This window comes from Balaenoptera borealis (assembly GCF_965194805.1).
Source record: "Balaenoptera borealis genome assembly, chromosome: 15".
NCBI lineage: Eukaryota > Metazoa > Chordata > Mammalia > Artiodactyla > Balaenopteridae > Balaenoptera > Balaenoptera borealis.
The window spans coordinates 46,196,886-46,221,998 of NC_138871.1; the positions used below are offsets into that span (position 1 = coordinate 46,196,886).

The 25,113-nt window shown below is 35.4% G+C and overlaps 1 protein-coding gene across 2 annotated transcripts in view; it reads right to left on the reverse strand.

Moving 5' to 3' along the window:
• Window positions 1-7,730: 7,730 nt before the first annotated feature.
• The window catches only part of CIMIP6 (ciliary microtubule inner protein 6), a 29,442-nt gene continuing 12,059 nt past the window's right edge, over window positions 7,731-25,113 (reverse strand). Inside the window, exons 4-5 of one of the 2 annotated variants that reach the window (XM_082357608.1) lie at window positions 13,014-13,129; window positions 7,731-12,168 (exon numbers count right to left, since the gene is read on the reverse strand). In XM_082357608.1, coding sequence (XP_082213734.1) covers window positions 11,800-12,168; window positions 13,014-13,129 — 485 coding nt within the window. In that variant the 3' untranslated portion in view covers window positions 7,731-11,799. Of the gene's footprint in view, window positions 12,169-12,431; window positions 13,130-20,821; window positions 23,797-25,113 lie in introns of those variants that run through there. The other variant, XR_014235048.1, reaches the window with a different exon arrangement.

Consider the following 25,113-nt stretch of genomic DNA (forward strand, 5'->3'; position numbering starts at 1 on the left):
ACTTTTTGATGAACTGCCAAACTGTTTTTACAGTGGCTGCACCATTTTATAAACCCACCGGCAATGAATGAGGGTTCCAATTTCTCCACATTCTCAACAGCACTTGTCTTCTTTTTTATTTTACCATCCTAGGGGGTATGGAGTGGCTTTTCATTGTGGTTTTGATTTGCATTTCCCTAATGACCCAAGATGTTAAGAATCTTTTCATGTGTTTATTGGCCATTTATATAGCTTTCTTGGAGAAATAGTTATTCAAATCATTTGCCCGTTTTATTTTAAATGGGCCTTTTTTTTTTATTGTTGAGTTTACAAATTGTTTATGTTTTGGATAAAAGTCTCTCATATGATTTGCAAATATTTTCTCCAGTGGGTTGACTTTTTACTTTCTTGATGGTGTTCTCTGAAGCACAAATGCTTTAAGTTTTGATAAAGTCTGATTGTCTATGTTTTCTTTTGTTCCTTGTGTTTTTGGTGTCATATCTAAGAAACCATTGACTAATCCAAGACGATAAAGACTTATACCTATGTTTTATTTTTACAAGTTTTATAATTTTTCCTCTTACATTTAGATCAGTGACCCATTTTGAATTGATTTTTGTTAGGTGTAAAAAAGAGGTCCAGCTTCATTCTTTTGTATGTGGTTATCCAGCTGCCTAGCACCATTTGTTGAAAAGACTATTCTTTCCCCTTTGAATTGTCTTGGCATACTTCTTGAAAATCAATTGAGCATAGATGTATAAGTTTATTTCTGGAATCTCAATTCTATTCCATGGGTCTATATGTCTATCCTTATCCTAGTACCACACCGTCTTGATTTACTGTAGCTTTGTGGTAAGTTTTGAAACTAGGAAGTGTGAGTACTTACTTTGTTGTTCTTTTTCAAGATTGTTTGGCTATTCTGGGCCCCTTGCATTTCCATATGAATTTTGGGATCAGCTTTGATTTCTGCAAAAGAAGGCACCTAGGATTTTGAAACGTACTGTGTTGACTCTGTAAACCAGTCTGGGGAGTGTTGCATTTTAACAATATCAGTTGTACCAATCCATGAACATGCATGTTCTTTCCACTTATTTAGATCCTCTAATTTCTTTCAACAATATTTTATAGTTTTCAGTTTAAAAGACTTGCAATTTTTTGATACACTTATTCCTAAGTGTTTTATTCTTTTTGAGAGTGGGATGGAAATAGAGCGAGTTAAAACACCACAAAGCTCACTGTTCTCATAGAGATTCAGTCATTTTTATTGAATGACTGCTCTTCCAGTTATTGTAAGTCTTTGATTAATTTTCAAAGTTTTGAAATAGTTGATTTTGACCGCTTTTGCCAGTGTTCTCATTTCTTTCATGGAGGAATGGATTTTCTGAAGTCTTTTCTCTGACATATCAGAAATCAGAACTGTCTCTTATTTATACCACTGCCTTATTTTGGCTTACCTGCCTGGTCTCTGAGGACATTTGAGGTATAGAGGCAGGTGACTCAAACTAAGAGGTATGATGCAGAAGTTCATTGGGTCACAGGGCATCTTGGTGGTTGTCAAGGTTATATTAACAGACAGATATATTGGGCTAAAATTCCCTTTACTGAGGCCACAGGTAGAGTGGTGTACCTGAGACGTGGTTTAACTAGAAGTTTTTCCTCAGTGAACTGAAATTGAGAGAGCCATCAAGTGTCCAACAATAAGGCATGGTTTTCATGTTTCTTGGTGGAGGCTCAAACCAAGAGGAATATCATCCCAAAACTAAGAATGACAAATGCATTTCAAATGTCAACTTTAATCAATTCATAGTTACAACCTGGAGCTCAGTGCTGAGAAGATTCTGTGATCATATGTGATAGTGCCAATCACTGTATCAGTCTGGTCCAGCTAGATAATAATGGCCACTCAAACAGGGTGAATGTGGAGAATAAAGGGATTATTTACGAAGCTGTGGGCAGAGTTAAAAGAAGTCAGTAAGGAGGGTGCTGTACCGTAGCCAGAAATAGTGACTACTACTTCAAGGCCGAAAAGACCTTTGATAGGATTGATTAAAGAAATGAGAGTTTTATCGACTCATGTAGAGTTCTTCTTCGTTTTGCCATTTCTTGTATCATAACCGAGGTTAGTTGCAGTAATATCAATACTTTGTCCTTTAAAATTTCAGAATTTCTTGGTTGAAAATGCTTGGGAATATTTTTAGAACTAAACAAATGCAATTTATTGTTAACTTCTATCGATCATTCCAGCTCCATCTAATGTAGTGAGAGGTTCTACATTACCAAGAAGTTTCACTATAGACTTAATTATCTTGTTTAATCCTCACAACAAATAAATCAGCAATGCAATGTTTGAGAGCCCCCAAGACCACTTTCACTTCTGACACTAACTGCAAGTTCAAGGGTCCCCAAGATCACCTGTAGGTTCAATAATTTGCTAGGAGTCACAGAACTCACTAAAAGCTCTTATACTCACGGTTATAGTTTATTACAGTGAAAAGACACACATTAAAATCAGCAGAGAAAAGAGGCACATAGGGAGGGCAGTGTCCAGCAGAGATCCAGGAATGAGCTTCCAGTTGTTGTCTCCTTGTGCAATTGTGGATAGTGTTAACTTCCATCAGTACTGCATGATAGACATATGAAATATTGCCACCTAGGATGCTTACCTGAGTTTTGGTGTCCAGAGTTTTTATTGAGCTTGGTCATATAGCCATTGTTGACTGTCTGAATGGCTGACCTTAGTCTCCAGCCCCTCCAGAGATCAAACTAATATTGCGTAGCCCAAGACACCCCTCAATAAATCACACTGTTGCATAGATCATCTGGCATGGCCCAAGGTTCCCAGGTCAGCAAAGATACTCTTATCAGGCAGGATATTCCAAGGTCACTTAGAAGTGACCTTACAGGAGCCAAAGGTAGAGGCCAGTCCTATTTTTAGGCAAGGTTAATCCTTCACTACACAAGCATGTAGGGTTATAGAATCCTAATTTAAAAAAACGGAATGAAGGAAACCCTTAAGACAGGCAGACATCTGATAGATATTTTCCTTTTGTCCTTATAGCTCAGTGATACTTTAGTGTATATAAGAATTACTATACACAAAATTTTGTATACCAGACATCCTGGGCTACATGACGGATTTTCAAAGGACTTTTTACTTTATAGCTTAACTTTTAAAAATACCTTCTTGGGACTTGCCTGGTGGTCCAGTGGTTAAGAATCTGCCTTCTAATGCAGGGGATGCAGGTTCAATCCCTGGTTGGGGAACTAAGATCCTACATGCTGCAGGGCAACTAAGCCCGTGTGCTCTACAGCCTGCATGCCACAACTACTGAGCCCATGCGCTGCAACTACTGAGCCCGCATGCTCTGGAGCCCACGTGCCACAACTAGAGAGAAGCCCCATGTGCTGCAACGAAAGATCCCACATGCCTAAATGAAGATCCCGCATGCTGCAACTAAGACCTGATACAGCCAAGTAAACAAAAATATTTTTAAATAAATAAATAAATAAATAAAAATACCTTCTCACTATACCCAGCTCCCACCACAATGAAATACATAAGCAGCTGATACTATAAAGAAACAAAAACAAAGGAAACAAAAACAACCTACATAATGAAATTGTTTTTACAGAAGAACTTAATCTGGAAAACTCAACTTGTGTTAGGGCTACAATTAAGATTCTAGCCATAAAAACTCCATTAGGTCATACGTCTCTTCAACACACTTGTTTATGATTGTGAAACAAAGAGCTAAGAACTCTTGGGACCATTTTGGGGACATTAGTGCAAAGTTGACTAAAGAATGAGGAAATTGTGTGACTTATAAGGTTACTTAAGAGTAAAATATTAGGCATTCTTAATCTACAGAATTAAAAAAGATAGTTTACAGAGTCATTTGAAGAAAGTTTTATAATAAAGAAGTCAATCATTACAAGCAAATAAAAAGTAACATGTTTTCTCTCTTTCTCACAAAATTCACTCTTTCAGAGATGTTTAGTGTGGTTATCCATCTCTGACTTTGTTGGGCATATAACAGCACTGGGCTCTGCCTTCCTGGCTGAAATATTATAGATCATCTTGAGATAATTTATCAACCAAAAGCATTCTCTCCATAAATCTTAATAAGTTAGCAATGAATTTCTGTGGTGGAAAGAGCTTTTTCCCCCCTTTTTTACATTTTGATTTATAGCATGCCCTTTGCTGAGCTGTGTCTCTAAGAGAACAGTGATTCTCCCTAATGGTTACATGTAGCCTGTCCTCACACCATGAATTCAAATACTCAGCAAAATATCCTCTTACCAATAAACATATTTTTTATATAACACATTAGTAATTAACTTGGATAATTTGCTTTTTAAAGAAACAAACCTTTGTTGCACAATAGATTAAGCCAATAGTTTCCAGACTTTGTGATTTCACAGACTAGGAAAATTCCCAAAGTTTTTTTTGGGAGAACTAACATAGAGTTGTCAAATATTTTCTTTTGCCAAGTAAAGACACTACAAGGAAAAAAAATCCCACAGAATCTAGTATCAGAATTATTTTACAAAAGAATATTTTTGTAGTTAATATATGAGTTAATCAATATGATTTACTGATTTGTCTTATTTTTCTGCTTACATCCTACTTTTTCTGTTCAGGTTCAATATGTCTTTTAGTAGTAATTTCAGTGAAGGTCTGTGAGGAACAAACTGCATTACTGTGAGTGATTAAAACCATGGAATCTGGGGCAGAATGCCTGTGCTTGAATCCCCATTTGGCCACTGACTAGCTGTATGACCTTGGGCAAGTTATTTAACCCCCCTGTATATTAGTTTCATCATCTCTAATAAGGTAATATTAATAATATCTCGAAGTGTTGCTGTGGGGATTACTGAGTAAAAACATATAAAGCACTTAGTACAGTGCCTTGTAAAATTGTATTATATAGCACTTGCTATTATTATTAATCTGTATATGTCAAAAGTGTCCATGTTTTGTCCTCATTCTTGAATTACAGTTTAGTTAAGCATGGGATTCTATGTTGACCATTATTTCCTTCAGTATTTTCAAGATATTACTCCACTATCTTCTTACATCTATAGTTGTGGATGAGAAGTCCATTGCCATTATGATTGCTTTTCCTTTATAGGCAAGAATCTCTTTTCTCTACTTGCTTTAAAGCTTTTTCTCTTTACATTTGATATTTTGTGGTTTCACTATTATGTGTTCATGTGTGAATTTAACTTCATTTTCCCAGCTCAAAATTGTTTGCTCCTTCAAAGTGAAGACTCACATCTTCCTTCAATCCTACAAAATTATCAATTATTGTGTAAATTAGGATAAGATTCTGCTGCAAGTGATAAAAACAAACAAACAAAAAACAGAAAAACTCTAAATCAGAGTGATTTACACAAGACAGAAGTTTCTTTCTCATATAAACTAGGCCTTCCAAGCGGTGTTTGATGATGTCAGGGACTCAGGGACCCTTCTATTTTATTGTTCCACCATTCTCAGCAAGGAGATTCTCTACTCGAACTTAAACCATAACATCTGCATTCCAGTTACTAGGAAGGAAAAATTACAGAGAAGGGCCTACCTCCTCCCTCTAAGTACATTTCTGGAAGTTGTTTCTGCTGTTTTAGTTACATCTCAGAACATAGTCATATTGTCAATCCAGATACAAGGGAAGCTGGGAAATATTGTCTTTTGCCTGGGCAGCTAAATTCCCAGCTAAAAATGGGTGATCCCATGAATAAGGCAGAGGGGGAGACTGGTTACTGGAAACAAGTAGTAGTCTCTATCATAGCCATTTTTTTGGTTGCAAATTTCTCTCGTATTCCCTCTATTATGTCCTTCTGGAACTCTTAGTAACATTCTATTGTCTTTGTCTCTTTCTTTTTAATATATTTTTATCTTTTTGTGTTATATTCTGTGAGACTTCTTCAGCTCTATCTTCCAATTTACTGATTTTCTTTTAAGCTATGTTTAGTCTACTGAGTTAAGCTTTTTAAAAATTATACATTTTTATTGAAGTATAGTTGATTTACCATATTATATTAATTTCAGGTATACAGCATAGTGATTCGGTATTTTTACAGATTATACTCCATTAAAAGTTATTACAAGATAATGGCTATAGTTTCCTGTGCTATACAATGTAACCTTGTTGCTTATCTATTTTATACATAGTAGTTTGTATCTCTTAGTCCCATACCCCTAATTTGCCCCTCCCCCCTTCCCTCTCCTCTGGTAACAACTACTTGTTTTTGGTATCTGTGAGTCTGTTTCTGTTTTGCTATATACATTCATTTGCATTATTTTTTTAAATTCCACATATAAGTGATATCATAAAGTGTTTGTCTTTGTCTGACTTATTTCACTAAGCATAATATTCTCTAGGTCCATCCACACTGCTGCAAAAAATGATATATTTTTTATCTTTAGAATTTCTATAACTTTTCCCTGAAATACGCCTGTTATTTTTTATGCTCTTCTGTTTTTTTCATTCTTTTATGTCTCAAATCATTTAAGCATACTTACTTCATAGTCTCTTTGCTCTACTGTCTGTAATTCTTGGGGGATGAATTCTACTAACCCATAGAAGAGATATTTCTATATCTATATACATATACACACAAATATATATGTATGTAGGTGTATATATGTGTGTGTGTGTGTGTGTGTGTGTGTGTGTGTGTGTGTGTGTGTATTTTTATCTCATCTTGGGTATTTCTTTCCATGGTGTCTCATGTGTCCAGGATTGCAGAGGGTTATTATGGAACAGTTTTGTATTTGTCTCTACCAGCAGTCTTCAGGTTTCCCTGGTTCAAGCCAGCTTTTCTGTTGCTACCTCAGCTTGGGTTTCCTGCACTATTCATGAATGCACATTTGGCCTCCACTCTTGTGGATAGCTCAGTTTGGGAGGTATGTCATGTGGTGGTAAACAGTCTGCATTCTCCCCTAATTCTGAGGTTAATGGGAGCAGATATTCTAGAATCCTTTTCACATCAGCAAAGCTCTTCCGGGATCCTGGCTCTATGCTCAGCTCCAATGCCATTGCACTTGGAACCTCAACTCCCCTTTCAGCTTAGGTATTAAAATCCCAGCGCCTAAGTCAACTTCTGATTCCACTTCTCCAGTTGACTGTTTAGCCTCACCTCTTGCTCACCACTTTTTAGTGTTCTCTTCATTTCTGGTATTTGAGGATTTTAATTTCTTAGTTTAGTGCTTAGTTGCGTATTTCAAATGTTTTTATTATATTTTATCGAGCATTTATCTGTGTAAGGAGTGATGAGTGCTTTCTACATCAACTTAGTCTGTCATAGTGATAAAAAGATAAAAAGTCTGATAAAAAGATAAAAAGTCTGGCAAAAAGAATTTTAAATCCTCCAAAGCAGAAGAATAAAAATCTCTCAATAAAAGTATTGAAATTATTTGCTTCAGTATACTAACCTTGTTTATTCATTTGTAATGGGCCAGCATTGCCCTGTGGGTTGACATTTAGGGATTAATGGGTAGAGCATAGAGTTGGTTGAGTTGGTTCAGGTCCTGGCTTTGTTGCCTGCTAATTGCAAACTTGAGGAAATTACTTAAGTTCTCTGAGCCTATGATTAGCCATAAAATTGGCATATTATTATTTGCCCTGCTTCATATGATTATTGTAAGGATCAAATGAGATAATGGATTTGAAAATGCTTTATTTTTTTATTGAAGTATAGTTGATTTGCAATGTTAGTTTCTGGTGTACAGCAAAGTGATTCAGAGATATATATATATATATATATATATATGTATATATATATATATATATATATCTTTTTCAGATTATTTTCCCTTATAGGTTATTACAAAATATTGAGTATAGTTCCCTGTGCTATACAGTAGGTCCTTGTTGGTTATTTATTTTATAGTACTGTGTACATGTTAATCCCAAACTCCTAATTTATCCCTCCCCCACCTTTTCCCCTTTGGTAACCATAAGTTTGTTTTCTATGTTGGCAGGTCTATTTCTGTTTTGTAAATAAGTTCATTTGTATCTTTTTTTTTAGAGTCCACATGTAAGTGATATCATATGATATTTGTCTTTGGCTGGCTTCCTTTACTTGGTATGATAATCTCTAGGTCTAAGTTTGAAAATGCTTTAAAACTTAAAACACATCATACAAATTTATGGTATTATTAATAGCAATGTCAAGGGTTGAAAACCATTAACACATTCATTAAGATAGTTTTCAAATACTATATGAAGTATTATGGGATTTTTGGTTTGGTTTGGTAAATTGAAAAAAAAAAAACCCTGTATCCTGGTAAATGCTATCATTCTATGAAAATACCTAATAAGGGAACTACTTGGAAACATTCAAATTTTCTTGTGAAATTTAAGAGCAGCATTTGTACTGACAGGCAGTTATAACTTTAATAGACTATGGAATTCATTGTGGAGAGATATACTCTTAGCAGTTAAAAAACAGAGACTCGAACCTGGAAGTCATCATTGCATTTTGTTATTATGCGTTTTCTCAAACAACGGATACCGAAAGTTCAATTGATATTTTGTGAGGAAACATAAACTCTTTATTTAATGCAGAAAAGATGTCCTCATATTTGAAAATGTTGAGAACTACCAACCTAGCCTATGGTAGTAGTCCACTAACTGGCTCCAAACCCTCCTTGTCTCACTAAAACATATTCTCTAAGACAGAAGGATTGTATCAAACCTCCATGATTATCAGTCAACTATGAGGTCTATTGCAGAGTATCTGTGATTTACTAATGGTTAAAGTACTAAGTTTGCAAATAATTTACTTAAAAGAAAATGAAAGATTGACTCGAGATGGCAGACTGATCATACACCTCTACCACTTACTCTGTACTAAATCTCATAAACATACAGGTAAATAGATATAGATAATAAAATACAGTTTAATAGCATTGGAAAACAGGGAAACTTCCTATCAGAAGAAATACTTTTAAAATAAATTCTGAAAGATATCACCAAGAACAAATGTTTGGAAAACGAAAATAAATGAAACAAAAGCCCAACACGTGTGGAGGTAACTGATGGGGAGTTAAGTCTGATAGAATTACAAGCTTAGAGTCAGTGAATATTAAGAAGTGGAAAGGGCCCTGGTACATTTATCAGTTTGGAAAATTAGGGAACTGCATGTGGAGCAGCAAATTAGTTATCCCCTCTTCTGTGTGCTGAGAAATGGGCAGCTGTGGTATGAACTGAATCATACACTGTAGCTAGAAAAGCAGGTGAGTGCCTAAGTAGCTACTAACCCCCAGGGGGATCAAAGAGCCCATCAAACAAATCATCCTCAGGTACTGTCTGACTGCATATCCCAGCCCTGTTCCAAAGTCAGGCTATAGTAGACAGAAACAGCTTATACTGATAGGGATTTTGAAATATCATGCATAAGACTGTATAACTAAGAATCATCAAACATTTGAGAAAAAGCATAATACCAAGAAAGTGAGTCATCACACTAAACAAACAAAAGTTAATTAAGAAAGTGAACAAAAGACTTCAAGCATAAGTACAATATTCTAAGAGAGATAAGAGCAGCTTTTGTATCCATAATATAAGGAGAGTCTTATGTATTAAGGAAGCATGTATAGATCTTGGAAATTAAAAATACAGTCAAAAATTTAAAATTTCAATAGATGACCTAGCATAACAATGGACATGTCTAAAAAGCAAATTAGTTAGTAGAAAGTTAGTGCCAAGGGATTCTTGCATTACTTAGTGGTAAAGTACGATGAGAAGGATAATGAGAGAAAAGTTAAAAGACCTAGATGATAGATCCAAGTGTTCATTCTGTTAGTAGCTGTCCCAGAAGGAAAGAGAGAGAATGGAGGGGATGGAAATAACAGAAAAAGCTACAGAATAAAATTTTCCAGAATGGAAGAAAGATAAGAATCTTCAAACTGAAAGTATTTTAATTCTTTTCTCTCCAGTTGTGAGGTTTTAATCATTCTCTTTGTTGTACTGTTGTACTCTTGCTCAGTCTGATTTTCTTCTTTGTGTGATTTGTAGTTTTTGTTTGTAACCTTGCCTTTATCAGGGACTGTTTCTTCTGTGGATTGTGGGAATATCTTTCTGGGGGTGGGGGGGTGTGTTGCATTTGCTTTTGTCAGGCACCTCAGTGGTATCACCAGCAGGATTATTTTTTATGTTAATTTTCTGTCATATGAGATGACCTGCATGTAAACTCATATTTCAAATTGGAATGTGGTGCAAGCTTGAGGTTTTACTTTCTCACAAAGATTTATTCACTATCTATAGCTCTAGGCAGCGGCAAACTTTCTTGCTAACAGTTAAGTGAGTGGAGTTCTTCTAGTCTGCCTTGTACCAAGATAGCAGCTATTCCAAAGTTCTAGCTTTATGCAGGTTTCAATGCCATCTCTCTATTTTGGAGGTCATAAATTTCCATCTCTGTTCCAATGTGAATTAAAATTCAAGTCCATAGTCTTTTTTTTAAACAGTGTACACTTTTAAAAAAATATTTTTTCAGGTCCCTAGCCTGTAAGACCTCTCTCCAGATCTGCTAACAACCTCCATTCCCTTCCCCCACTCACATCAAAGCTTGTGTTCTTATTGCTCCAGTTATATAGTATATCTATACTATGGAAGACTATACTGCTGTTAAAATAATGAGGTAGTCTACATGTGTTGACAAGAAAAGATCTTCAAGATATATATTAATACATAAAATAAGCAAGTTCTTTATTTTGAAACATGAGGGTTTCTCTGTTTTGTGAGTTGGGCTATATGTTTATTTATTGTTCCATTTTATTCAGCATTTCAAGGTGTTTGTAATGAAAGGGGTTCACTATTTGCCTTAATCTGCCATGTTGTAAGAACCAGAAGTTCCCAATACACAAATATTTAATAATGGCATTCATTTGTTTGCAGTCTATTAAAATGTCTTCAGTGGAGGAATAAAGATACACCTGTAGTCTTACCAGTACTACAGATAATAGTGTACAATGGATATGATCCCGTGGAAATTTGTCGGGCATGTAAATACCCTTTGAGGCAGCAGAGGAATACTTCACCTACTTCCACTTGTGTGCAACATAACACAGCTTATAGTAGATACATTTTTGGCACAAAAAAATGTACCAAATAGAATAACTGGTAAAATTACCCATACCAAACTCTGCCAAAAAGCAAAGGTTGAGTTAGTGCTAGAAATAATTTAAATAAAATAGAAACCAATTTAGGAAATATTTTGATATTCTAGGTACTCATGCCTTTCAATTAAAAGTGTGTGTGTGTATCTTGTACTGGGAGAAAGATTTTTAGTTTTTACACTCTTAATTGTATATAGAAGGGTTCAAAGTTTTAGAATAAGGAGGAGAATTCAAGCTTATAGGAGAATGTTATCCTTAAATTGAAATTTTCATTATAGTAATAGTGATAATGTGATTACATTGATCACTGATCAATGTGTATGATCTCATGCTCAATATCCTTATGAAGTTACTATTATCCTAATTTTACAGATGAGGAAACTGAACTCTAGAGAGGTTAAGTAATTTACCCAAAGTCACACAGCCTATATGTGGTGAAGCCAAAATTCCAACCCCAGTTTGATTCTAGAGCCATGGCTAGCAACAATCTAACATAGAAATATGTCTCATATCCATCACTCACTGGAGACCACACTTAAATTTTTGGTGCATTTTATTAACTTTTTTTCATTTTCCCATTTATGTAAATTGTCATTTTTGAGGTTATTGATAACAGAAAAAGCAAATGTGAGGGCCTGTATAATGATTCTGAAATCGTCTACATTCTAAGGACTATATTTTTATTTGAAGAAGGTAGTTTATCCTGATTTATCCTGACTTTTTATTGGTGGACTTAAAGGATCATGCCTGGTGAGAAGAGCATTTACTGCAGTTATTTGAAAGACGTCTGCAATCTTCTCCCTTCTCTCAAGACTTCTGGGACATGTGTTGGCTGCCTCTCTGACGTCTGTTTCTGATAAGTGAGTTTTAGTCTCTAACAACTCCTGGGAATTTTGTCGGCAGAGACCGGGTGAGATCATTTTGCTTTCCGCTGAGTTTCCTTTCTCTGTTTTTTTGGACTGTTCTGATGAGCATGACCCTGGAGCATTCAGTAATACCTCTGTTCTCTTAGGAACTGTTGGCCTCCTCCCTGGTTTTATCTCTGTCTGCACAAAAACTCCATGTCGCTGGAAAGGAAAACAAAGTTGACGTTAACCAGGGCACACAAGTTGCTGGAAGATGCAGCTGTGACCTGAGTTCATGTATTAGCTCAAGTCCTGATTGAAGCAGGCACTTATTTCTCTGCCTCTTCATTGGCTGTCACCTTAGTTCAAAACTGAAGACGGCAGCATAATAATTATTGGTGAACCATTTAAACAAATTATGAACAAGGGTGCACCAGAAAATGAACAGGAAGGGAAAAACAGAAAGTCAAAGGAGAGGCATCTCATTATCTCCCATTCTCAATTTTTCTGTCATTTGAATTGTATGAGACTATTCATATCCAATTTCATTTCTTGCTCTGCAGGTTGCTATGGATACGATAGAAACTGCAGTTCATAGACCTAAGGATTTATGATTGCATCACAAACGTCTATTACTTCCAACAACTAATAGTTGTTGTGAAATGTTATTATTATTAGCTATGGTGAAATATGAAAAGAAACATCTGTAGTTGGGAAAAAATCCAGCAATTGACTATTACATTACTGTTCAATTTATAAAACTTATGTGCATCCCCCTGCCACACACATACATAAGCATATCAAAAAATTTAGCAAGTTGCTTTGATATTACCTTAAGTGAATGATTTTAATAATTTGAATCAAATTCCAAAGACTGATCCAAAATTATGACATCATTCTTTAGTTTTGACTATGACATGTGGTTAAGATTTTATCCTCCTAATAACCATGTTAGTTTGTTTAAATCAACTTTGAGAAATATGATTATGACTTGAAAGGCTTAGACTTCTACCATAAATCTATCCCATCATAAAGTATTAAGTAATTGATTCTAAATACTGACTCACCTTTCCCCAGATGGGCTCATTGGGTGTTTTCCTGGCATCATATTGATGTGAAAAAGAGATGCGTTCTATAAAATTCTTTTGGAGTTCTGCTGATGCATCAGGAGAGGCAAGTGGAACTAAGGGGAAAAAAAGAGATTTTGTGAAGTCAGGATAAAAGAGTTGTATATGGAAATGTAATCAGTATTCATAATATTTTTGCTTTATCAAAAATGTTAATGAAACTAAATTCTTTTACGTATGAAAGGTTACCTAAACACATCTAAATAATACTATAATAGATTCATCATTCTTTCTCCATGAAAAGAACCAAATCAAAACAACCAAATTAGCCCCACATGTGGAATTGCTAGTAATTTTAAAAACTAATACTAATGTAATAATGGCTTTTAAAAATCAACTGTTAAATCTGCTTCTTGCACATATACCAACCAAAGTATTAGGAAAAGCATAAGTACAATTTATTTGTCAACTTATTTTTACTACTGAAAAGTCTTTGAGAAATTTATGCATAAGTTGCTCCCTGCTAGCACTGACAAATGAACTGGAAGATTCCAGAGCTGCTGCACTTAGAGTTGAACACACAATTCTTTTCATTTCCCATTGACAAAGGTTCTGAAAATTTGTGAGAGTATTAAATTCTTTTAAAATCACTTTTAAATAATCTTTCAATCTGTGTAATAGCTATATAGGGGTTCATTATATTGGTTTCTCTATGTTTAAAATTTTTAATAATTTTAAAAACTCACTTTAGTTTTGCTTTTAGCACACAACGTTATGTAAGGAGTCAGAGTAACACCCAGTTTAGTGACATAAAATTCTGTCAAGGAAAAAATTAAAAATTTCTCCCTTTTATGGAAAAATATATACATAAGATAATATGTACACCTACCATATCTATGAAGTGATAACAAGAAACTGATAACAGTGGTTGTTACAGGGGGAGAGAATTAGCTGACTGGAGGACAGAGGTGGAGAAAGGTGGATTCACTTTCACTCTTTCCCCTATTGTACCATTTGAATTTTGTACTGGTATGCCTGTATTAACTATTAAAAAATAAAATTTAATTTTGAAAAACCATGACTTTAAAATTAGGGAGGATATATAAGAAGGAAAAATATGTTAGTAAATTCACATTTATTATGTATTCATGAATTCAATTCAATATTCAGACATTGATATAAACTAATTTTACTAGCTAGAATGATAATTATTCCAACATTTATATATTACAAAATGTGAGATGGCAATCTTTTCTAGCTAGCAGGGAAAAATGCTAATTGATAACATTTCCTTGATTTGTAATTGAGATCAGATACTCAAAACTCATTTTCTACTTAATCATTACCTTTCTTTTAGGATTTGCTAGCACACAAAAGATAGCAGGTGCCAAAGATTTAACATAAATCTGTGGACAACTATTACATTGAGAAATTCTGACCATAAGTTATATTTTTCCACCAAATCGGAAAAGACTATCAGTTTTGGGGTGAACGCCATGGTCTGGCTCACAGAATGTTAGTGTTTCCAGGAACATAGTCTGATAACTCTTTGAATAAAATGAAGCAGCTCTAAATTTAGGCATTAATCAGGTGGCGTTAATGGAGTATCCAAAGCATGGGCTTTGGGATAAGATAGACATGCTTTCAAATTCCAGCTCTACTGCATTTCCTAGCTGTGTCACTTTGGACAAATCACTTAACTTCACTGAGATTCAATTTCTTCTCTCTAAAATGGGGATAATAATAATTTGCTTTCGGAGCTGTGAGGATTAAAGACAATGTTTATAAAGTCTCTAGAATGCTGGGTCAAATTAGAACGGGACTTCTAAGTTAGGCAAGGGGCAAGCTCTTTTGCATCCTGACAAAAGGGAAACCATGGAAGAGGAGAAGCATGAATGTGATGAACTATCAAAATGCTGGGAGAAAACCAAAGGGTTTAGTAAACTGCCATGAAGGGTTGGTGGCAGCTTGGGCTGGAGGGTAGGGAGATCAGATGTAGACAGTAGAGAATAGGTTGGGAGAGCTTTTAAAATCTGCTCTTGGCTTTCCCCCACATTGCTTTGGGAAGATCACTGTTTGCCTCAGGGCGGCAGAAACTGGCAGCAACAGTCTAGCCATGTGCTGTCAACTTAGTAACATTGGAGCAGCACAGAAATCCCTCCAGGGTAAGGAGCTGATGAAAATGGATGCATGCAGCCCCTTGGGCATTTCCTTCTCCAGCACTCCCCGAGCAACTGTCAGTGCTGGTGGATTAAAAATGTCAAGAGATTGCTTTCTCTCGGTAATGCCTCTTTTTAGGAGTTTAAAGGGGAAAGGAGTGGAGCCCTGAGTAGAGGATTGGTCTCAAATAGGGACAACAAATGGAGATGGTCAAAACTGGTTTTGTCAGGCCTGACCCTCTCCAGCCTGACCTTCATCTTCTTTCCTTAAATTCATTGAGAGGTACACAAGCCAGACCCTGGTCTTTAGCCTTTGCCCACACAGGGCTGATAATTCCCCTTGCGGAATATGACCTAAGATAAACTAGAGAGACACTGTAAAAGAAAGACAATAAGATTTAAAATATACACTATGTGAAGCAGAGTTATTAGAACCTATGTACCAAGAATAAAATAAGCATAACAAATATACTCAAAGGTACAGAAGGTATTCTTAATATAAAGCAAGAATAAGAGGTCATAAAAAAGAATCATGTAAAATATTAGAAATAAAAATATAATAGTTGAAGTAGAAATGATAAGATAAAAATAAGATTTATGAACTAGAAAATCAGACTGAGACGCTCTCCCAGAAGGAATCTGGAAAGGATGAAGAAATAAAAATAGAAAAGCTAAGAGACATTGACGGTAGAAATACCAACACTAGAATTCAGGAAACCTAGAAGAAGAAACAGAGAAAAGGAAATGTTTAAAGAAATAAGGATGATAAATACATAAGAATTAAAGAAAGCCCAAAGACCTCAGATTGAAAGGGCTCACAGATTACCAAACAGGTAGCAGGGCCAGGAGTAGGATGAGGCAAGTGAGGCTCATGGGATGCAAAATGTAAGGAGGCACTTGCATGATCCTGGGAGTGAGCGCCTCCTTACATTTTGCACCCTAGACCTCTCACTTGGCTCACTCTCCTCCCAGTCCTGCATGGTAGATAAGAAATAACTCACATGTAAGACACTTTATAGAGAAATATAAGGTCATCTGAGACAAAGAAAAAATTCTAAGTGTTTCAAAGAGGAGAGGTAGATTACCTACAAAGGAGTAAGAAGCAGATTTATATCAAATTTGACAACATTGGACACATAATAACTTATTAATGTTTTTTAAATATTAAAGGGAAAAAAACTTTAAGCCTGGAATTTTTATATCCAACCAAACTGTTGTTTAACCATGAAGCCAAAATTAAAAAATATTGGGAGGCAAAGAAGGCCTCAGAATGTTTCCCCATAAACAGACCACTTCAAAAAATTTCTAGAGGAAGAACTCAAATAAGAATAGAAATAAATCAAGGAGGGTGCCTAAGGTATATGGAAGAAAATAACAAAACGTTTTGCCTCCTTAAAAAGACAATGACTAAAGAACAGAAAAATAAGTATTACACCTATAACTCAGAACTAAAACTCTACTGTTTAACATATTAATGGAGATTCTGATGAGTATTATAAAAAATGAAAAAAGTAGTATAATGATTGCAAAGGAAAAGAAAAAACTGTCATTATTTGTAGGTAATATAATTACCTGAATAGAAAAACCACTAGAATCAATAATGAGAATAAGGGTGTAGCAAGGCAAGCAGACAAGTGTACAAAAATCAAAAGCATTTTGCTATAATAAAAATAACCTACTAGAAAACAAAAGGAAAAATAAGATACAGTCCCTGTAGGAATAAAACTATACAGTATAAAGTTTATAGAAAGTAAGACTTCACAAGACCTCTATAGAGAAAATTTTTTAACTCAAAGACAAAAATTGAGCTGAATAGACTTTCCATTCCCTTAGATAGGACGGGATAGTATGTTACTGTAAAGGTGACAGTTTTCCCTAAATTAATCTATAATGTCAACACAACCCAATCAAAATTCTAGCTGGATATTTTGAGAAATGTCATAAATTCCAAAGTTGAAATGGAAAAATAAAGGTCCATAAATAGAGAGCTTAACTGCGAAAAGGAAGAGCAAAGAATGAGGAATTTCCCTATCAGATATTAAGACAAGCTAAAAATCTATATCATTAAAACATTTTAGTAATGATCCAAGGACTGAAAATTAACCTAAGGAATGTAACGGAGAGTTCAGATACAGACTTATTCATATAGGGAACCCTAACATACAATTAAGGAGGTCTCCCAAGTTAATGACGGAAGTGTAGATTGTTTAGTAGATGGCATCCAGAAAACTTGTTCACTGCATGGAGAAAAATGGAATAGGTTCCCTATTTAATACTGCACATAAAGTTGGGCTATAGAGTTAAATACATAATTATGGAGGGTAAAATGATAAAACCAAGAGAAGAAAACGTAGGAGAATATTTTTGTGACCTAAGGGTAGGAAAACTCATCATAAACACCCAATGCACAAACCATAGGTGAAAACTTAATAAACTTGATTACATCAAAATTTATTTCTGTACACCATGAGCAAAGTTAACGGAGATGATAGGTTGGGAAAAAATATTTGTAGCATGAAAACTAAAAGGGATAGGACATCAGTGGGAATGGCAGAGTAAAAACCTCCAAAAAAACTGCTTCTCCATAAAAGCAATGAGAACATTGGCAAAAATAATCAAAATCAACTTTTTCAGGACTTTGGAAATTAACCAAAGGCTTGCAACAATCTGAGAAGCATTTATTGAAGAAAAATGGCTTAATCTCTGTAATAAAAGCAGGCCTTTGGCCCAGTTTTCATGCCCCTCTCCCCACCTTGGCATAAGCCTTGGAAACTAACAGTCCTGAATTTATGGTGAAAATCAGCAAGAAGCTTAGCAGCCACTGTAAAGAACCACTGGCTTTGGATCTTCCCACAAACATGAACTCAAAGAATTGTTATTTAACCTGGCTGGCAGTTCTTTGGAAACTCCATTCCTAGGGCTTGTCTTTATAGACGATGACTCAGCCTCTCTTAGTGTAAATAGCCTTTCCCCCAAAGGCATTTGTCAAAAACAATCAAGGGCAATTGTTTAACAGGGCAGCTGCCCTTAATGGCAATAATAGTTGGGGCAAACAAGAAGCTGACCCAAACTAGAAACTTTTATGCCTCCTACCTGCTTAAAATCCAATGCCAGCAATTTCCCACACAGGAACCTATCCTTGGACAACACAGGGCATATCCACCTACTGTGAGGAAAACTTAAAGTATGATGAATTTAAGTTACCAAATTGATGTCTTAGTGAGAGAAATGCATAGAGCAAAATCTGTACCGTCATTAAAAGCCCTCTGTAATGATAACAAAAATACCTCGCCATAAACTAGATTTAATACAAATAGTATATTGCATATTTTTCATATAGGGTAACAAATAAAGATTGGTCACAGGGTAACTTTTTTTCAAAACAAATAATTTAATACTTTACTAATATTCAAAACCAGTATTCTACCAACCAACACAGTTCTTCTAAAATAAATATTCAGTAAGTCTTTTAATTTTGGGAAGGTTTGGGATTAAATGCAGAGATGATAAAGCAAATACAATTAAATCTATAATTTGTTATATAATATGTCAGAAGAAATTTTGATCTAATAGTTTTCTAGTGTTGACAGTTTTAGGGAAATATGATTAAGTTTATAAACAGTATTAAAATGTTTGACATATCTGTATTTACTATATTTATAGGTTTAATTTATTAGATTTACAAGAATTTTTTAATTGTTTGGGAAGGTTTTGATTGTCAAAGTTCTACGTTTTCCTTGTTAGGTATTTAAAGTGTTAAGAGGAAAACAGAATATAATTAAATCAACAAACGCAGCTTAAAATATTAATGGAATTTAATTGACTATGTTTGTAAATAAGTCATTGTTAAGGAGTATTTCATTTGTTCAAGCTGAGTTAATTAAACATCAAAGAACAAGTGAAACTTACTATTCTAATATTATACAATATTTAAAAATTAAGGGCTTAAAGAAATATTTTTAAATTTATAATGTTAAAACTAGAATATTAATTTAACCATAAATAAATATAAATAACTCTTTCTGTATGCAAAGACCCCCATAGAACATAAAAAATCTTCTACTGAAACAAGTTACCTTCAAAGGATTAACAACTGGACTGCTTTCAGACCTGACATAACAATAGAATCCAGATGACAATGGAATAATACCTTCCTAGTGTAAAAGCTAAGTAACTATGAATCTAGAATTCTATACCCAGCTATACTTTCATCTATTAAAGAGTGAGGGCAATTTAAAGACCTTTTCAGACAAAGAAAAGTGAAGAGTTGGCCATTCCTAAACTCTCATGGAAAGGACTATTTAAAGACATTGAAGTAAGGTGTTACATTGGTGGCCCCAAAGAATCAGGCCTCCCAGTATTCGCATCCTTGTACAGTCTCCTTGTGAATGTGCACTGGCCTTGTGATTAGCTTCAACCAATAGGATGTGGCAGAAGCAATACTATGCCAGTTCCATTTACCCTGCTGGAGAAACCACACGCAGAGACCAAATGGAGAAGGAGAGGCCCAATCATTCCAGTGTCCCAGCTGAGTTCAGTCCCCAGACGACCTACCAACTAAATTCAGCCACTCAAGTGCCCACCAGCAAGAACAGCCAAAGAACTGCCCACCTGAGCCCAGCCCAGACTGCAGAATCATGAGCAAATAAAATGATTGTTGTTTTAAGCAACTAAATGTTGGAGTGACTTGTTATGCGATAACAAACAGAAAGACTTCAGAAGGAAGTCAATTAAATCAATTAAAATGAATCATCTTTTATATAGTGATCTAGAACCTCCCAGAATCTTGAAAATAATAACTTAAAAAAAATCTTCATGGGGACTAATAAAGGGGCAAGAAAGGTAATCTAAACTATTATAGAAAGAAGTTCCTTACCCAGACATTATACCTATTAAAAGTAGACATAACTACCATGTTCATTTATGCAAATATATGTGATTTTTAAAGAAGCCCACAATAGTGAAGATCATCTAAGTGGGAAAACATCAAAGAAGATATTCAAGTTCTTAGTGGTTACTCTACTTAAGAATTCAAATTGGACCCAAAATAATTACTTAAAAGAAGCCTTGTTAGATGAGGCTTACAAAAAGTAAGCCAAAGTCTATGAAGAATGTTTGAAATCCACTCTCTGTTTCTTGGAAACTTCTAATTAAAATAGGAATTTTCCAAACAAGGATACACCAAACAAGTTGGTGTCTAGCCATCTATATTTTATCAACAAAGCCAGGATTTATTCAAACACACAACTTGCTCCTCATATTGATGCGAATTTAGCAGCTTTTGTTTTGAGAAATTTTCTTAACTTTTCATTTGTATCTACTTAAAAAACATTCATCAGTATTATTTTTCTATTAGAAACCCCATTCTTCTAAGTAGTATTTATTTTCATCTTACATAAAAGGATTATTAATGTAAAAATAACAGTACAGATTTTCACAATACAGTGAAAAAGAGAAACTTGAATACAACTGTAGCAAGAAATCATTGTTATGTTATACCTTGATGCAAAAGAAGCAACACAAACTAAAACCTATTTTAGAAAAATATTTTTAGCACCGTATCTGAATTCACAATTTTAAAGAATGTTAAAATATCAAGTAATTGATAAACAGCCAAAGTTTTATTTAAGTATGAAACACCTCCCTTACCAATTAGATCAGCTTTTCCAATTCATAAAGTTTTATTATATAAAACCAAAAGTGAACACTCATTCTTACAGGAACTCAGATATGATGGAGCATAGCCGTTTGTTGAAATGACCATGGATGGCAGCCAGGAAATTGTGTGGTGGTACAAGACATAAAGGGCACTTTCATTATCAGTACAAGATGACATTGCTGAAATGCCAAAAACCAGGCGTAATTAAGTAGGCTGATGGAACAGAATGACTATGAGATGACTTTTACTATTAATGCATGTTTATATATTTTCTGTCTATATGCATATATGTATACACACACATATATATATACATTAAAAATCTGGCATATACAGACTAGTTTATATACATATTTTTAAATGTTACATAAAATATTTTCTTTTAAGTATCATTCTCATCTAGTATCCAAACACCATCTAAAATATGAATAAATTGCAGGTTTATATTGTGGTGTGTATATTAGTTAAAATTACATTATGACTTTAATCTGTTGAATAATATGTAATTATCATTAAACTAATCAGTAAATATTTGTTGAGTCTGGGCATAGTGGTAGGACCTGGAATATAATAATGATTTTGGCAATGAGAAATACCAGTAAAAGAACAGAGAGAGAGAGGAAGAAGATAGTACAATGATAGTAAAGAAATTAAAAGGGCTTAAAGCCTTAAGGAAAAAAGAGAACTAAATGTGAGCAAAGATATTAACAAATTTGGAAGCTGGAAAGCAGATGGATAAGTGGCAATTGAGTTGAGTAGAGCCCAGTAAACTGGAAGCTAAGGGCTTGTGGAGGAGGAGGGGGGCTGAAAATCAAGCCAATTCATGCCACAGCCTTCCAGTGAGGCTGGGGAATTGGAGGCATCAGAAGCTTCTGAGGCAGGGAGCATGGGAAGTGGTACAAGTTGAAGCTGTAAACTGAAGATTGTTTGAGAGACTCCCAGATTTTCTGTCCCCTACTCCAGGCAGAGGCTTGGAGGATTCCTCTAAGGGAAAATTGACAGACCTACAGACACTGATTATGGTTGTTTCCTTATGAAATGGCCGTGCCGTGCCTGATCATCCTAGAACAAAGCCTATCTCTCTGTCTCATCTTCCACCACATCCCTTATTGAACTAGAGAAGAAACAACTGCTCCTTATGATAAAGTACTGAGACCTGACTGGTTAGTTAACAAAAAAGTCAGTTAAGGCAAAGAATCATAGAAAATTATGTAAACCATACTTATTTTCCTTTAACCAGTTCATTCACCAAAATTTTATTGAAATGCAAAGGCATTTTCTTTGAGGAGTGTCTGTTGGTTGGAATTCCACTTTGTATTTCTTGCACAAACCACACCCCTAATTTATCCTTTTTATTTTCCGTTTCTTTAACACAGAATGGAAACTTAAGGATGCATCTGAAGGAAAATGAGTACAGCATCTTTCAAGATTTAAAAAATTCACTCTAGCTCTTCTTTTATAGTTATTTTACCCGTGCTTAATTAGCATTTTTAAAGTTAGTGATTAACCTTTTAGCAAGTCTTTGTAAAGTATTCAACTTTGAATATTTTATAGAAACAACTGCTTTTTTTCTTACTCAGATTTTAATTTATAATATGTAATTAAGTTATAGAAATACAGTAACAAGTACACAGGCATAAACTGGTTCTGAAACAAGCATGACTTTCAGAGAGTATTCTCTGCCTCCTTGGTCTGAGTTATGTGCCCCTTCTCTAAATCCCCATACCAAGCTATCAGGAGCAATAGGAGAGTTAGGTAGATTTGGCAGGTCAAATAGGACCATGTAGGCCATGGCAAAGAATTTGAAATTTACTCTACAAACAGTGAGAAGTAGCTAGAGCCTCCAAAGGGGAAGAGTGATGTCATTCATGTTTTTAAAAGATCCGTCTGACGATGGTGTGGAAAACATTATGGGGGAGGAAGAAAGGAAGCAGGATAGTAGTGGCTTCACTATATTGGTAAGATAATTTGGGATAGAATTTGGAGATAGAGGTGTCAAGATGGATTGGCTGTAGAGGGTAGGGAGTTTTAGAATGACTTCTAGGTATCAAAACTTGAGCATCTGGGGGAATAGAAATGACATTAATTGAGATGGGGGGGGATAGGTTTGGATGGGAGAAATGAAATGTTCTATTCTAGCCATGTTAAGCTTGAAAAGGAGATTAGTTATCCAGGAAGAGATGTTAAGTAGTTGGTTGGATATGCAGGCTTGAAGCTCAGGAAAGAAGCCAGGGCTGGAGAGAGAAATAGGTACTTGTATTAATTCCTTTGACTTCAGCCTTAATCTTCTATTCCGTGTTTCATCTATTTTGGGTAGTCTCTCTTGAGGACTCATATGTTAACTAGTGATATTAGCACCCTTCTCCTCTTCTACTTCCCATCTTCTGTCAACTGTATATTTATTTTTCTTCTTACAGCTGATAACATAATTCTGATCTGTAACCATATTTAAATTTTGCATATTGTCTATAGAATGATGCTAAAAGTTAACTACTAAATAGCACTTACAATACAATTACATGAATTTTGTTCACTTAAGAGCCAAATGTTGTGCTAGGACTACATTTCTTTCTCAGTGGGTCCAATGCCCAGTGCCACTTGGGGAAAAAAAAGGTTCTAGTGTACATGTCAAATAAATCCTCTTTTCTAGGTTAAAAATGATTTCCCCTGAGAACTTTTTTATTTTTTTATTTTTGGCTGTGTCAGGTCTTTATTGCTGCGCTTGGGCTCTCTCCAGTTGCGGCGAGCGGGGGCCACTCCCCGTTGCGGGGCGCGGGCCTCTCATTGCAGTGGCCTCTCTTGTTGCGGAGCACGGGTTCTAGGCGCACGGGCCCCAGCAGTTGTGGCTCGCGGGCTCTAGAGCACAGGCTCAGTAGTTGTGGCGCACGGGCTTCGTTGCGCCGCGGCATGTGGGATCCTCCCGGACCAGGGCTCGAACCCGTGTCCCCTGCGTTGGCAGGCAGACTCTCAACCACTGCGCCACCAGGGAAGTCCGCCCCCCCCCCCCCCCGAAAACTTTGAAGACATTAACTCCATTGTGCTCTTCCATCCGTGTTGCTTGATTCCATATACTTATTCCTTAGGTGGTGACTTAGTTTTCTTTTAATGGAAACTTCTGGAATCTTCTCTTTATAATTATTGTTTTGCAATTTCATAATGATGTATAGGTGTGTATCTTTTTTCCCTTCATACTTAGATACACTCAGTAGACCCTTTCAATGGCTCTTCTTTATGTTGGCAAACTATCTTCTTATTATCTTTCTAGAGGCTGTGTAGAGTACTGGTTATATTTACAGGTACTAGAGTCAGACTAAGTTCAAACACCAATTATTTGCTGTGTAGCCTTGGGCAAATTATTTAAACTCTGTGCTTGCTTTCTCATCTGAAAAATGAGAGTATTAATAGTATTACTATACTATTATATGCCATCGGGTTGGTGTGAGAATTGAATGAGTAAACATTTAGAAAGTTCCATAAAGTACCTGGCAAACAGTATATGCTTAATAAATGTTATGTGTGGATATAATTATCTCGCCTTCATTTTTACTCTTTTCTGGAGCTCTGGAAAAGTTGGACCTCCAAGACTGATTCTCCATTTTGCTTTTATTCTCTCATATTTTCTAAGGTTTTGTTGTTGTTGTTATTTTATGCTCTGTGATATTTCCTTGATTTTATCCTCCAGACCTAAAAAATATATAATTTGGCATAATTCTAACCTTTGGTTGTCCATTCATAAATTAAGAATAGGATAGGAGACCAGTTTGAAATACTAAAGTAACTAGTGTGGTAGTTGACATCTAGCTGAGACAATGGGCTCTAGCAGTCTTAATGTTGGGAGAGGGTAGAGTGCTCATGACTGGAGCAGTTATTTAAGAGACAGACTTTCAAATAACCCTCTGATTCTCCCCTCCCCCGTTTCCGTTATGCTTTGTCTGCTGACTGAGCCTTCAGATACTTTTGTTTTGTTTTGTTTTGTTTCAGGCAGATTGGCTCTTCTTCACTGCATCTCCTTCTGTATATCCTAGGCTATTGCTTCTGTGCTCTTTTTTATCCATCAACAGTCTTCCATTCCTTCTCAAAATCCAGAAAGCTCTTCCTTCAATTCTTTTCACCTTTATGGGTCCTTTATGGGTTGACTGCTTTGCTATCATTCAATAGGGTCTTGGGAAGCAGGGGATTTAGATGTTTGTGCTCAGTCTACCATCTTGAATCAGAACTGGAAACTTTATTACCTTGCTAAAAGAGACGCCATTGTTATAGACTATCTAATAGTAGGCCCTCC